Genomic DNA, 16,651 nt, shown 5'->3' with positions numbered 1-16,651 from the left:
ATGATGAAAATCCAAATATTTCGAAATGTAATGTGGGTGAGGGTGTTATCCGCCTCTCTTAATATTTATGCATGACGTCATAATGCTAACCCAAAATGAAGCTATGGCGCACGTCCGCCACTACTTGCAGTGGCTACGCCCATTGCCCCGTTTTGGGTAAGACGATGTACCTTAATGCATACACATTAAGAGAGGCGTATTCGGAAGGACATAGGTTATAATAACTTTGTATAATTGGATTGGGAATTTTATTTAAAATGATTCAGGATTTTAAGCTCTAAGATTCTACACTTTTATTGTTTGGGTTGTTTTTCTTTGATTCTTTATTTGTGTTTATCTCCTTTTCTTTGTGTCTCCAAAAACTAATAATATCAGTGTTTTGCCATTTGTTTCTCTTTATCCATGCCCTTTAAACTAATTTTATATATTTGGCTTGTTTGTTTGTTGATGTTTTGGTTTATAGTTTTGGTAATTCCCCATAAGGGAGCGACTTATTGATATAATGTATGTTTCTTGATATCGATGTTAAAGTTTAGTTGTGGATGTTATGTTGTAGGCCCATATTATTGTAGTTTTTTTGTTTTCTTTTTTTGTTGGTGTGTTTGTATCTTCATTTCATTCTTTTAGATTTGTAAATTGTTGATTGGTGTAACAAAAATGGTAGTGTTACAGGGGTGTGGGTGTCCCAAGATAGTTGTTCAATTGTGTATTAATTTTTGGTCTTATATAATGCTAAAGATTGAAGATTGGGGATTGAAATATGAAGTATATTATAACAAAGGATATAAATATAAAGAGGACATTATGAGGTCATGTCAATCTATCCTGGATGAAGACAAAGTAGGCTAAACGCATTATCCGCATAAATGGATTATTTTGTACCCGACTTTTGAGCATAGTTTTAATTCAATGGGCTATGTCATTGTATTAATTTTACTATTTCAACTGCACTGAGTATTTCCTCGCTAAGCCGAATTTACCTAGTCGACTAAAAAATATAACACACGTACTGCTATAATTACACACTTATTTTCTTGTACTGAGCGCATAATTCACGTGCACGCGGATAATAGTCAAGTGTCGTCACATTGGCGACCAATCGGGAGATCTTTGTGAAAGAGCCAAACAGACAAAAACATTTTTCTAACCTGATAAATTTGGCATCAGTGGTATTTTGGTTCCCTTCTCAACAAATCATAGGTACCTCCATGAACAAATCCATAGTCAATAGCCGAGTTACTCGACCAAAATTGGCTGGGTAAAAGACTGGTACATAATTTCCTCCTCAACAATAATCATGGGTACTAAATAGTAGAAAGATTTCTAGGAAGTATGATAACAACATCGACCAGTGGTTGACACACGATCGCCGCCCAAACTTCCTCCAATCAGATGACTCGTAAGTGGGAGTTTGGGTCAGGGTTTTGTAGACTTGCAACCCGACGTCTGAAAAGACACAAACATGTTGAATTCCACACACACAACCGTGTTGATTTCCACAAGGATGCCATGCCACTGGACCTTCTAATTTTCAATCCAAGATGGCGCGGGTTATGCTTTTAATAGCATAGATATCAACCTCTACCCTCGCAGGTACCCATTTATAACCCTGGGTGAAGAGGCTAGGCAATTATAGTAAAGTATCTTGCTTAAGGACTTTAAGTGTCACGACTGGGATTCGAACCCACACTCCGGTGACTGCACCAAAACTTGGATTCGATGCTCTTAACCACTCGGCCATGACACTCTACAGTCATTGTCCAAAGTCGCCATGTAATTTTTTGAGAAAAACACTATCTCGTAGTCTTAAAGGCATCCATCATTAACAGGGAGAAAGGAAAAGAAAACACATAAAACAGTGCCATTGTGGGGAGGTTCAGTGTACATGACATTACAAAAATGCCTCGATGGAATCGACTCCGGGATCAAAGTACTCTTAAACTGATATTTCCCTAAATCAAATAGTGTTTTGCCCAAAATTAATCTGCTTATATATATTATAATAGAAGTACAGTTATGATTAAAGGTAGTTATCAAAACGGGGAACGGGTACCCGCGAGTCACTCGGCAAAACTCGTTACAATAACGAGCGATTACAAGCGAGTTCGAGCGGGTTCGAGCGATAACGTGAGCGGGAGCGAGTGGGTTGCGGGAGTACCCCATTTACCATGTTGAACGGGGCTAACGAGGAGTATTCATGCGTAAACAATGACCTGGAGATAATTCTTCAGCGGTGCCCGTTTGTTGATGGATCTGAGTGTAGTTACTGTGTAAACATGGTCCATAAAGTCTTCTGCGGACCACACAAAGCACAACTGACTTGTGCCGACCACACAAAGCACTGTCAGAAAATCCTTTGTGGTCTGGCGACGGTTCCAGCAGTATGGCCATCTTATCCATCTTTTTAATAATTATCCCATCTTCAGACTTCGGAGTATTGTTAACAAAATGTTTTATGCAGAGAATGTCCGAACTTTTGTCCATCTTATTGTTATTGTTATTAGCTTTGTTCCATCAGCATCAATTGTGTCTGATGCTTACATTCTGCCAAAGACACATCTAGAGTTCATCCAGCGTCGTAAATATCTGAAATGCCCTATTTCTTACTATGACAACTCCCCAGCCACTTTTCATTTGGAAATTGTGATTTTTGGTGACATTGCTGTAAATCCCGGCCCTGAAGGTGTCAATAACTCAAACTCAGCAGAAGCTAGTCCAAACTCTGCAAATTCCTACTCACGAAACAAGCTTCTCAGTCTCCGTTATGCCCCATCCACACGTGCTACAACTCTTCTGCCTTCCTGTATATTATCATTACAGAACCTTGGCCTTTTTGTAAATCCCAGCACTGTTTACCGACCTACACATCGTGGTAAAAAAGCTGGTCGCCGTAGAACTGTTCATAAACCCCCCGTACCCGAAGTTACACTCCCATCTGTTCCAGTACCAGTGACTCCAGCCAAATCTCAACTCAGCCTTTGTGTTATAAACACACAGTCCATCTGTAACAAGTATGACGATTTTGCTGATTTTGTTCTGCAAAAAGATCTGGACCTTGTTGCCGTTTCAGAAACATGGCTGAGACCAGACGACAACTTAACATGTCGTCAGTGTACCCCTGCTGGCTACTACTTTCATCACATCCCAAGACCTCACAAGACTGGTGGAGGAGTTGCAATACTGTACAGATCTACTTTATCCGTCTCTGTGAAAAGTAATGACGTCCAGTACACAACTTTTGAATCTCTTCATGCTGAAGTTTCCGGAAACTCTAAATCTGTTTGCCTTGTCATTGTATACAGACCTGAGAGGGATTCAAACGGCCAACATGTGACTTTCTCAAGTTTTCTAAGGGAGTTTGAGAATTTGATTTTGGAATATCTGCTTCATCCATCGGAAATCATCATCACAGGCGACTTTAACATTCATGTTGATGACATCCACAACACCAATGCAAACCAGTTTAAGCATCTACTTCAGGCTTTTGGTCTTACCCAGCATATCAAGGAGCCGACTCATCGTCTCGGTCATTGCCTAGACCTTGTCATAACTCGTGAAATCTCCCCACCAATTGTCTCAAACTTTGTTATTCTACCTGGATTATCAGACCATTATGCAGTCATGTGTAACTTGAGTCTGTGCAAGCCCAAAGTCCCAACCGTTACTATAAAGAGCCGACAATGGAAACATGTTAATCCTACCGAAGTGTTCCGCGACATAGGCTCCCATTTAGCAAATCTAGAAGTTGATTACGACTGCTTGGATTCCTATGTCAGCCAATATGAGAGTACAGTCAGTGACATCTTGGATAAATACGCACCTTGGAAAACGAGATCAGTCAAGGTCCGAACTGAAGTCTCCTGGTTCAATGATGATATTCGTACAGCGAGAAAGATCTGTCGTCAACTGGAGCGGAAGTGGCGGAAAAATGGCAAATTGGCAATTCAACGACAAGAATATCGCAACCAATGTAAAGTAGTTAGGAATTTGATCAACCAGGCAAAGATCATCCATTATTCATCTCAAGTACAAGAATCCTCAGGAGATCAAAAGAAGCTTTTCAAGATAATTGGTAAGTTGTTGCTCAAACCCAAAACCCCTGTCCTTCCATCCACTTACAATGACCAGGACTTAGCAAATGAGTTCCAGAAATTTTTTGTCACCAAGATTTCAGACATCCGCTCATCATTTTCATCAGTCCCTTACAACGTGCCGCAGACATTGCCACAACTTCAACCAGAGTGTAGACTATCTGTGTTTGAGCCTGCGACTGTTGCTGAGATTCAAAGGGTTATTATGAAATCTCCTTCAAAATCCTGTGAGCTGGATCCAGTGTCAACATCCATGATAAAGCAAAACATCGATATTTTTGTACCCTACATCACTAAGCTTGTAAACGAATCCCTCAGTTCCGGTTGTTTCCCCGATAGCCTCAAAGTTTCCTACATCAGGCCGCTCATCAAGAAACCAAACCTGGACAAGGAGATATTCAAAAACTACAGACCGGTTGCAAACTTAAAATATCTTGGAAAAGTCATCGAACGAGTAGTTTCATCACGTATTTCTGATCACATTCATACTTTCAACCTGTCCGACGTGTTCCAGTCAGCATACAAGCCTTTCCATGGGACCAAGGCTGCACTAGTCCGTGTGAGCAACGATATTCTCTCTGCAATGGACAATGGTAACCTAACAGCACTAGTCCTGCTAGACTTGAGTGCTGCTTTTGACACTGTTGATCACAACATCCTTCTCTCTCGGCTCCAGAATCACCTTGGCATAGAGGACACAGCCCTAGCATGGTGCAAATCGTATCTCTACAATAGAACTCAGCATGTATGTATTGGCACCGCGATATCCGACCCTGTTGTTTTGAACTACTCTGTGCCACAGGGGTCGGTACTCGGCCCGCAGTGGTTTACGCTATACACTTTACCGATTCGTGACATCATCCTGAAATTTAATCTGAATTACCATGTGTACGCAGACGACACTCAGCTATACATCACGTTTAAATCTTCTCAAGAAAACGCCAATGCATCTATTGCAAGACTTGAGAAATGCATCCAAGAGATTCGACGTTGGACACAACAAAACTTCCTGAAGTTAAATGATGATAAGACAGAGTTTCTTCTATTTGGGTCACGTCAACAGTTAACTAAGGTTTCAGTGCCATACATCTCCATCGGTGACGCTCGGATAGCTCCCTCGCTGAAAGCTCGGAACTTAGGGGTTATTTTTGATTCATCGATGACACTTCAGCCACACATCAACAACATTGTTCGTTTATCATCATATCACATCAGGAATATAGGTAAGATTCGCAAGTACTTGGACAAAAGTGCCACTGAAAAGGTCATTCACGCATTTGTTACTTCTCGTCTTGACAACGGCAATGCTCTTCTCTACAGTCTTCCTAACAACCAGATTTCCCGACTTCAACGGCTCCAAAATACTGCTGCCCGCATTGTGACACTGTCTAGAAAATCCTGTTCTATCACCCCCATTCTGAAACAACTACACTGGCTGCCTATCTCTCAACGAATCATCTTCAAGCTGATGCTCATTGTCCACAAAGCTCTTAATGGCAAAGCTCCCCACTATATTTCTGAACTGCTTCACGTTTACACTCCATCAAGGAATCTTCGATCAAGTTCTATGCTTCTCCTCATTGAACCCAAGTCTCGACACTCATGGGGTGACAGGTCTTTTTCTTCAGCTGCGCCACGCATCTGGAACTCTCTACCACTTAATCTTCGATCTTGTGTTTGTACTGCAAAATTCAAGTCTCTTCTCAAAACTTATCTTATGTCACAGGTTTTCAATGACTAATTTTGTTGTGTCTGTTTTTCTTTGTGTTGTGTTTTGTTTTTGTTTTGTTTTTGGTTTTACTGCGCCTTGAACACCCAGCAGGGTGGATATGTGCGCATTACAAGTCTTATTATTATTATTATTATTATTATTATTAATAATAATTGTCGTTGAGGGACATTTAAATAATAATAATAATAATAAACAGCATTTATAAGGAGCATTATGAATAAAAGATTCCTCTATGCGCCTAACAATAAAAACTAAAAAGGCTAAACAGAAACAAGACCAATTAAAAACATAGAGGCAAAATACTATTAAACCGAACATTTGCAGTTGGACAACAATTTTGTTTTAGTTGAAAAAAAGAACGCCCATATACTCCGTCTTTTACATGATGATCCCGTTCAGAGAGTGTTGGGTCAGAGACTTGGAGACCGTTGGAGTATTAATGTACTTTGCTCATGTTTAAAATAGAGAATGTCGGAAATCCCATTTTAAAATACTTGGGCGTTGTGGGATATTTGCAGATGGAAGATACCTTCATTTAAATTGTCCGTACCCCGTCTTTAAAATAATAATCCAATTCTGAGACTTCGTCTTTAAAATAATAATCCCGTTCTGAGACTTTCGGGTATTGTTATCAAAATGTTTTATAATAGAAAATGTGCGAACTTCCGTCTTATAATAATGTCTTTTTAATGATAACTTTCGTTATTTTTTTGTGGGACATTTGCAGTTGGACAATAATTTTGTTAATCGGAAAAAAGGAACGTCCGGATAGGCCTACCCTGCCTTTTTACTTAATTAGTGGAAAGAATGTCTGTACTTAGTCTTTTAAATAATATCCCGCTCAGAGACTTGTGCGTATTGTTTTATTTTTTATTTTTTTATGTAGGAAATGTCCGAACTCCCGTCTTATTGATAATAATTGGGCAATCATTTTGAAAATTGAAAACAGAACGCCAGATCTCCCGTCTTTTAAATAATAGTCCTGTTCTGAGACGTTTGAGTAAACAAACTGTTTTATATAGAGAATGATTGAACTCCTGTCTTTCTTAATCATAGTTGTCGTTGTGGGACATTTGCAATTTTTTGTTTAAATTTTAAGAATGTCCGTACTCCGTCTTAAATAAAACTCCCATTCTGAGACTTCCGAGTATTGTTTACAAAATGTGTTATATTTATAGAGAATGTCCGAATTAGTTTTGGTAACATGGGGGGGGGGACGTCTGTACTCTGTCTTTTTAATAAAAAATACCGTTCTGAGTCTTTCGATATGTCAACAAAATGTATTATATGGAATGTCCGAACTCCCTTCTTAATAACTCCCGTTTTAATAATAATAATTGGGCGTTGTTGGATTTGCAGTTGAACAATATTTTGGTAAAATGTTTCCCAAGTATGTCCCTACTCCGTCTTTTAAATACCAGGTTAATCTCGTCTTTTAAATAATAATCCCGTTCTGAGACTTTCAAGTATTGTTAACGCAATGTTTTATATAGAGAATGATCAAACTACTTTTTAATAATAATAATTGGGCGTTGTGGAACATTTGCAGTTGGACAATATTTTGGTTAAATGTTATTTTAAGAACGTCACGGTCCGTACTCGGTCTTTTAAAGACCCGTTCTGTGACTTTCGAGTATTGTTTACAAAAATAATGTTTTATACAAGTGTCCGAACTCCCGTCTTTTTAATAATAATAATGGTCGTTGTGGGACATTTGCAGTTGGACAATAGTTTTATAAAGTAAAACTAGAGTATTGTCAACAAAATGTTTTAACCGATGTAATTTAAAAAAAATTGGGAGCTAAACGCTTCTGGACTAAAGCTTCTGTTTCTTCTGTGTTGTTGTATTAAGTAATCATAGTTGTTCTCAATGGCACATTGAAAACAGTGCGGGCGACATGGCAACAAACATTTATGTTGCTGGCAACCATTAACAGAACATTTCTGACCAGACCAAGCAAGTGCATCACAGACAATGCACAACCAGAAGGTGTTTAGTAAGGGGTGGGTCAGTCATTGTTGGCTACTTTGAAAAGACTTTGAAAATCGTGGCAAATCTTTTACCTCTCTGTTGTGCGCGATGTAAACCGTCCCTGGATAAAAATTGTGTGGTTTTATTTGCCAAGCAAGGAGTCTCCTCTCCCTTGACCAAAACTTAGTTTACTTGCAACTTAGTATTTGCCCACCGAAAAAGTTTCATCACACACTACTTCAATTCACAATTTATGGTGATCAAATCATGTGACTGAATATTTTGCTGAGCATTCTGGGAAAAAAAAAGCCATGTGCCTTATATCATTTTTGAATATTATTGGAGTTTTTTATTTTTCAACCGTCATATATCAATATTATTATTAATGTTAAAATTTAAACTTGTTAATTCAATAATCACTATTTATTTATACGCTTTATTATAAATATTAAGAAAGAAAAAAAAAATCACATTTGAAAGCCAGTAATTATTCACACTTGTTATTATTATTATTATTATTTTTTTTTTTGCAAGTTACCATGGTAATTTTTAAAATTTAATTTAAAAAATATTTTGAATAAAATGAAGACAATTGCTGGCTTTAGAGTCATACACAGAGTCTCAAAGAACACTTGCAGTCACTGCAGATGTTTCTTTCAAGTATGGCTTGACCGGAAAACCATACTTTCTCGTGTGCCTTGAAAACAGGAAAAACTAAAACCAAATGAGGCCAGTTGAAGTCATCGAAGATCGGTGTGTGGTGTGAACATTTCAATGTCCATCAAGCTTTAATATATGTTTGCATAGTTGAAGATAATTAGGGCATCGGTTGATATATGGCATCATTATTTGTTTCCAAATTCAAAGAAAAAGGCATAATACTGTGAAAACTGGTAAGCAGTAAGAGGATATATACGTTGACATTTTTTCAATAATTTCTCAAAAACTACAACACCACAGCAAGTAATATTTTAAGGGAAGCTTTCAACTGTCATTATCTTCAAACTGTTCAAGTTTAGTGTAAATCTGTGGACACAATGGTATATCGTCGTCGTCAAAAACCCCTATTTTTATGCACGTTGGGAAAACCCTAAACCTTCGTGTACAAAGTATATGGGTCCAGAACTTGGTTAGGAAACGAATAAAAAGAGACTGCGCTGTGGTCCAGAACGCGGGTAGAAAAACAAGAAAAAGAAACTTGAGTAGACTCCTCTCAAGAAGTCACAACTCATGATAGGTACATACTGAATTGCATTTACATAGAGAATGTTTAACAATATTCATGGAAGTGACAGGGGACGAGTCTATTTCGCTGAGACACGAGTATAGCCTGAATGTCTGACGTCAGCATGTAAAGATCGCAAGGATAAATAGACGGGCACCAGTCTAGTCTAACCCGAGTTGCGCTGAGAGGGGGAGCTGAGGGCGGTTGATAAACGTTTTACAAAGGGAACACGGAATACAATTGTGGTGAGATTTTCAACAGGATTTTGTCATCACACAGGCAGGTTTTTGTTCTTGTAAAGAAAAAAAACATTACTAAGAATATTTTACAAACGATCTTTCTTTTAAAAAAAGCCGTTTTTTCTCTTAAATATTTATACGTCGGCCTACAAGCCGCCCGGAGAATAAACCGCATGAGTTCAAAAAAATGTCAAAATCAACACATAAACCACGGTATATAATCCGAATTACGGTATATAAAATGTCCCCCCTCAAAATTGGCATTAGATTGCATCACAGAGCATCTAAAATGGAAAATTTTCCTGGGCCCTTTAGCTGGCCCGTACCCATGCCATAAACAGATTGACAGATTTGCCCCCTAAAACTTGTGTCATAGATCTACACCTGAACTTGATGCTGTCAACTCAAAAGGTTCTACTGCTGCTGACATTTAAATGCTTAATATGTTCTGTTCCATTCTGTTTGCCTCTTATTGGCCTAAGATTGCACCACAGAGCATCTAGAATGCAAAATTTTCCCATCACTCCTCAGACTCCCTAGATTGCACCAGAGAGCATCTACGGCCTAAAAAAATTCACTGGCCCTAAAGCAGGCCCAAGACCCCACGCCGTAAATGTTATGTCCCCCCCCGCCCCCCCCCATCTTTCAAGACGGATTGCACACCTGATCAGGTGGAGATCCCCCCTTTTTAAGGACCCCCACCTCCAAATTTTGTTTGTACAGTCCTCGATATGGCCTGAAATTGCACTAGAGAGCACCCAGAATCTAAAATATCCGGGGCTTTTAAGCAGGCCGTGGACCTCACACCCTTAAAGCTTCACTTGCTGCTTGGTATATTTCCACCTCCCCCTTTGGGAAAATTCTGGATCCGCCTTTGCTGAAGAGATAAGCGCTGATTGTCTGCCCTATAGCTGTGTAAGCAAAGATTCCTTGGTTTTGTGAACTACCCAAGGCAAGCCCACAAGCAAAAATTCCATGCTCACACGTGAAATACGCTTGCTGACGGTTATAAGTCTAGTTTAATTATTCTCTCCTTAGACAAATGATCTGATGAGCTCTATCTACAACTTCATTTTTTCTCTCATACACATTGGCCCTCACTAGACAACCTGTGGATGTTTAAGGTGATGCCATCCTCATTCATTGACTGTGTTTAAATGGTGTTTCGGCAAAATCTCCAAAAGGCGACAGAGAGCAAGCACAACAGCAAGGACGATAAATTGGAACCATGCGTTGATAGACAGGGGAAGGTAAACTTGAAACAATTTCCTTGTGCAAACAACTGAGACCGCAGTGTGTGAAACATAGTTTGATCTGCTTTTCAGATTGCGCAAAACCAGAAAAGCAGATGTCCACTTTTGACCCACTTTTGACCCACTGTGTGACAACACGTCCAATCTGCTTTTCGGTTAACTGAAAGGTAAACTAGACAGCGAAGCTGGCATGGCGAGCTGCCGATCACCAGATAGAACCAATGACTGACAGAAAAACCAATCATTTGATCAACTGATGGTCACAGGGGTGGAGACATTGACAAGTATGAAGTTAAGACCATTTAAGGTTTTCATCTTTTCATATTATCTACATGTAAGCAGCAATATTTGATTGAAGTTTTAAATCTGTACATCATTGCAATAAAGAGTGATGACCATTTAAAGGGACACGTTGCCTTGGATCGGACGAGTTGGCGGTATAAAAAGCATTTGTAACCATTTGTTATAAAATGCATATATGGTTGGAAAGATGTTTTAAAAGTAGAGTACAGTGATCCACACGAATTTGCCTCGAAATTGTGTGGTTTTCCTTTTGCTTTGCGAACTAACACCTCGAAATTGCCTCGAAATTGTGTGGTTTTCCTTTTGCTTTGCGAACTAACACGGTCGGCCACTTATGGGAATAAAAAATTTGACTCCCATAAATGGCCAACCGTGTTAGTCGACAAGGTAAAAGGAAAATCATGCAATTTTGAGGCATATTTGTGTGGATCATTGTAGTTTACTTTTAAAACATCTTTCCAACCATGCATTTTATAGCAAACAGTTACAAGCGCTTTTCAAAGACCATCTCGACCGGCCCAAGGCAACAGGTTCCTTTAAGGTTTTTCATTGTTTTAGCTCATTCAACTTGAACCAGTGCACACACACACATTCATTGAACTAGTCAGTGGTACATGTATACACATGTATACACGTACAAGAAATGTATTCAGATGTTTAATTTCCAGAAGAATAGTTTTAATTCAGTACATAAGTGCAATAAGAAGTTATGACCATTTAAGGTTTTCATTGTTTCAGCTCATTCAACTGGAACCATTGATGCACTCTTTGAATTTTATCTTTTCATATGTATCTATACGACAGAAGCAATGTATTAAGTTTCAAGTCAGTACATCGTTGCAATAAGAAGTTATGACCATTTAATGTTTTCATTGTTTCAGCTCATTCAACTGGAACCATTGATGCACTCTTTGAATTTTATCTTTTCATATGTATCTATACGACAGAAGCAATGTTTGACTTAAGTTTCAAGTCAGTACATCATTGCAATCAGGAGTTATGATCATTTTATGTTTTTCATTGTTTCAGCTCATTCAACTGGAACCAGTGACAGAGAGATTGATTTTTGTTTAAACAAATTATTTCAAAACTTTAAGATTTAAGTTTGAGTTTGTTTCTTTAAAATCCAGATGTCAATGTTTGACTTTGAGCCTGAAAAAAAAACTTTAACATTTTTTGTATTCCAAAAACTTTAACATTTTTTGTATTCCAAAAACTTTAACATTTTCTTATTCCAAAAACTTCAACATTATTGGAAAACATAGCTAAAAACTACAAAAAATGACTGACAAGTATATATAACAATCTCACTTGGGCTTGTACATACCAAAAACAACTCAACTCAAAGACTGAAACTTAAACCAAAAACTTTAACATATCCACTGAGTGCAGACGGCCGGACAGACGGACGGACAGACGGACGGACGGACGGACAAAATCGGTATTACATAGGCTCGCATACGGCTAAAGCAGCTCGCCAAAAAGTGGATTAAACTAAAATGTTCAATCCACACTTCTGCCTTCAGGAAACCCAAATAGCAGATGTCCACTTTTGGACCGTCAGTTTAGAAAATAAGTAAATTCTGCTTATAAATCTGAAATCAAAAAAGCAGAAAAATTGATACATGTATAACTAAAACGTTCAATCCACTTTTTGGGAGGCAGAAAAGCAGAGAACTGGAAAAATGCATCAGGAAACAACATTTAACCTGCTTTTCAGAAAAGTAGATCGAACCAACACTCTGCCGATCAGAGACACCAGAGCTCAAGTCCAGCATGTTTGACCGTTCTGTCACAACATGCCACAGTAACAAAGTGACATAATAATGATATCCTGTACCTCAGATATGTACAAATAATGACCAACATGACATTCCACAGAAGACAGAAGTGAATGCACTAAACAAAATGGAATATCAGAGAGTTTTCACAGTGGGCATCTCTTCAATTGTTTTTAAATGTGTCCATCAGGCTTTCGTTTTTCGAGCCCAGTAAGCATTTGTCTTGTATACCTGTCTACCCGCGGTAAGTGGTTAACAGTTCAGATTACATGTAAATACTTTACCAGTAAATAATCTCCCTCTAAAGAAACTCACTTTTTTAAAATGGAATAAAGTAATACTCACCATTTAGAAAATCGAACCAAGATATGTCTTTCTCCCAATGAGAGACCAAGCAGACTGTAGCCATAGTTATGCCAATCAATGATGAACTTACTTCCATACAACCTACTACAGACCCAAGCCACAGCTAATGTTGGTATGGCTGGTGGATTCTACAATAAAGAGAAAAAATACAAAGTTGTTTGCAATCAAATGATGTTGGATGTTTGGATGGTATTTTTATATGTAGCCCCAAGTATTTTGATTGACAAGTATTTTGATTGACCTAGGAAGTTTTAGTAGCCCAGAAAACCCTGGGGGAGGTTGATATACATCTATACTAAAATAGCGCTTAAATCGCATGGGCGCCGCCATGTTGTTTTCACTTCAAGTGGTGCCCGCACCCTGCTAAAATGATGCGTCCTGGGGTAAATTTCGGGGTACCCGTGGGTTGGGGGCATGTGTTGTTTGTGACGTCACAGTCAAATCGCAAGCGTGCAGTAACTTTGGGATTGAGGGCAGGCGTCCTTTGTGATGTCACAGTCACAGCGCGACCGTCCAGTAACTTCACGCGTACATACAGTAAAGAACAATGCATGGGATCGAGGCACGATGACAGGACGAAGGCTGGTGGGGGTTATTAGAGCACGTTGTGGGACAGGGAGAAGGAAGGGGCATGCAGTGTGGTACGTCTGTTGGAAAGGGGCGGGTAACTGCTAAAAATGAAGGAAACAAATTAAAACGGCTTGGAAAATAATACGGGAAGGGGAAAAAGAAAAAGGGACTAATGATGACATTGGACAGGGAAAAAATAAACTGGACAGAGAAGAAAAATACACAAAACGAAGAACCACCTTACTGGTGGGACCTGCGCGGAACGGGGAAAGTTATGGACGGCAAAAAGTGCAAAGAACAATTCAAGGGCGGGATGGCGGGAAGGAGGCACGGTTTAAATTTGTGACGGGGACAGGATGAAGGGGCACAAAGTGGCACGTCTGTGGAATGGGGGACGGGAGAACAGCAAACATAAAATGACAAGAAAAATGAACAGGGCTGGGGTATGGATTTAAAAAAAAAAAAAGGGGCTATCATGATTTGGGACATGGGACAGGAAAATATTAAACTGAATGGGGGGGGGGGGGAATCAATCCCATGAAACGGGAAAAGAACCACAAACAGGACTCGCGGGAAACTGGAAAATATGAGTTATGGGAAAACAGTGGCAAGCAAAGAACAATGCACGGGATCGCAGGGATGGGAGGCAAGGAGGCGTGGGTTAGATATGGGACGGGATAGGGAAGGGGCACAAGGTGGGACAGGGAGTTGGGAAAAAAAATAAACAGGGCTGGTGAGGGGAAAAAAAAAAGGGACTTGAAAACGATACAGGACAGGAAAATAATAAACTGAACGGGAACAAAATAAACGAAACGGGATATAAACGGGACTGGGAAAGAACCACTATCGGGGACCCACTGAAAACTGGAAAATATGGATGAGATCGATAAATAATGCCGAAACGGAACAAAAGACTGACAAGTGTACGATTTCACAAAGCACTAAGATTCATCTTAACTTAGGATGGGTGGTTTGCCACAGTGATTTGTATTGTGACCCTGCCCAGCCACTTTAACTCTCCCCTGTACACAACGCTACACTTGCAGCATTTTGTACATAGAGCTTTCTTGTATGGGGGGGGGGGGCGATGTGCTCTCAGCTGTTGTTGGCTAAGTAAACAGACCATGTTGCATTGGACTAGGGTAGGCGCAGCTGGGTTTCATACCGCTAGTTCTAGATTTTTAAGAGCAAGACCTGTTACATGAAAATTACCTGAACCAATATATGTGAAGGCCACTGAAGTTTGATTAGCATCACATAGTATAACTGCATTGACTGCCAGATCACCTTGGACACATAGCTGATGACACTGGGAAACACTGGAAGGAGACATTTTTTATTAATCAATAACAACCTTTTTCGAAAACTAAACCAAATCAAACTTTGAGATCAACTAACACCAAAATAAAATTCATGTTCTTTTGTCATAGAAATATAAAGGAGTAATATTCAACTGAAAATTGCCTCATGAAAATGTAAAAAAAAAAGACCATCTTGATCAGTGTAATTCTTGGCAAATACGCAGAGTTTCATAAAAGCCCCTCAATACCCGGAAATAAAAACTCACACAGTTCAAATATTAGTTTTTTAGATCAGGATTGATACATCTATTCCTTTCAGTTAAAGTCACCTGGAAATAGATATTTTTTTCTTTCAAACATAAGAGTATATGCTTACGAACAATAAAACAATTTTTTTAGTAATTGTTTGTCACGATTTATATGTTTAAAAAATATATAAAGTTGTTTGGGGGCTGACTCCGCCTACCCCTTTTGTGACGTCAATCGAGGCAGACTTTGCCTGCAATGCGTATAGTAAACACACGTGCAAAGTACATGTACGTCCAAGTCGTGAGTTGGTACATTTCAAAAAGTGTTTTTCTGCATTCAGCAGCAATACACCTGGTCGCCATTGCCGGAAAAAAACAAAAAAGGTGACTTTAAGGTCATGACACAGTGTAAGTTAAATATGAACAACAGACAGTGCTTCAATTAGGAACCATACAACTGTCAAATAAGAGGCTGTAACATGCAACCTTTTTTCACAAACGGACACTTTAGCTCCTGAAGCTAAACTTTCATGTTTAGAGAAAACTGTGTTAAAAGTTATAAAATAATTAAACCATTGTTTTGGTCACTGTCGGTCACTGTCTGCCATTTAAACTTGGACAGTTATCCAGCATGAAAAGGGAGATATTAAATCATGCATTTGCCAATTGTCAAAGACCAGTGTTCTTACTTGGTGTATCTCAACATATGCATAAAATAACAAACCTGTGAAAATTTGAGCTCAACTGTTCATCGGAGTTGGGAAAAAAATATCAAAGAAAAAACACCATTGTTAGACGAATTTGTGTGCTTTCAGACAGGAATAAAAGACTTCTACATGTACATGTAGCTAGAAGTCTTTTAATATTTTAGTGAGAAATTACGTCATTTTCAAAAACTACGTTACTTCAGAGGGAGTCGTTTCCCACAATGTTTTATACTATCAATAGCTCTCCAATGCTCGTTACCAAGTCAGTTTTTAAGTTAATATTTGTTTTGAGAAATTACCAAACGTGGACCTTCCCTTTAAATGATTAATGAGTAATCAACTGTTTTGATGAGTTATAAACAAATTAACCCAAGTGTCTCTTCATGAAATCTGTACAAGAAAAGGCTTCGTGTACAAACAATGCGCAAATGCAAATGTTCTTGAAAACTTAAATTTATCTAGGTCATACAAAGTGTCTTTTAGTGAAAACTCAGTCGTAGAGTAATCATTTGGCACCGTGCTGAAGCAATGTACTTCAACTTTAAAATATTACAAAACGATATGTAGGTCATTCCATGCTAAATCACCTGGGCCCAATTTCATGGCTCTGCTTACTGTCAGCACAGAATCAGTGCTTACAGAAGCAGGGAATTCTGTGCTTACGGCAAGCGTATTTCCTGGGTTAGCAGCGAATTTTGGCTTCTGCACATGCGTACAAGGCTTGCGCAGAAATTCGGCGCTTGCACGTTAAGTGGGAAATCGTGATCGCAAGCGCAGCGTTCGGAGGTAAGCAGAACCATGAAATTGGGCCCAGATGGGGTGCAGGTGCACATCTAAGATTTTGCGAAAAAATCTTTGAAACA

General features: G+C 39.0%; 1 protein-coding gene across 1 annotated transcript in view; it reads right to left on the bottom strand.

Annotated features, from left to right (window-relative positions):
- Positions 1-16,651, bottom strand: part of LOC139944553 (chitobiosyldiphosphodolichol beta-mannosyltransferase-like) — a 92,942-nt gene that overhangs the window by 55,917 nt on the left and 20,374 nt on the right. The window contains exons 3-4 of the mRNA XM_071941600.1: positions 14,745-14,851; positions 12,942-13,090 (exon numbers count right to left, since the gene is read on the bottom strand). Of these exons, the coding sequence (XP_071797701.1) occupies positions 12,942-13,090; positions 14,745-14,851 (256 nt within the window). The remainder of the gene's footprint in view (positions 1-12,941; positions 13,091-14,744; positions 14,852-16,651) is intronic.

Source organism: Asterias amurensis, chromosome 11 (assembly GCF_032118995.1).
Source record: "Asterias amurensis chromosome 11, ASM3211899v1".
Taxonomy (NCBI): domain Eukaryota; kingdom Metazoa; phylum Echinodermata; class Asteroidea; order Forcipulatida; family Asteriidae; genus Asterias; species Asterias amurensis.
Note: the sequence above shows the minus strand (reverse complement) of the source record. Positions and strands in the feature narration are given on the sequence as shown.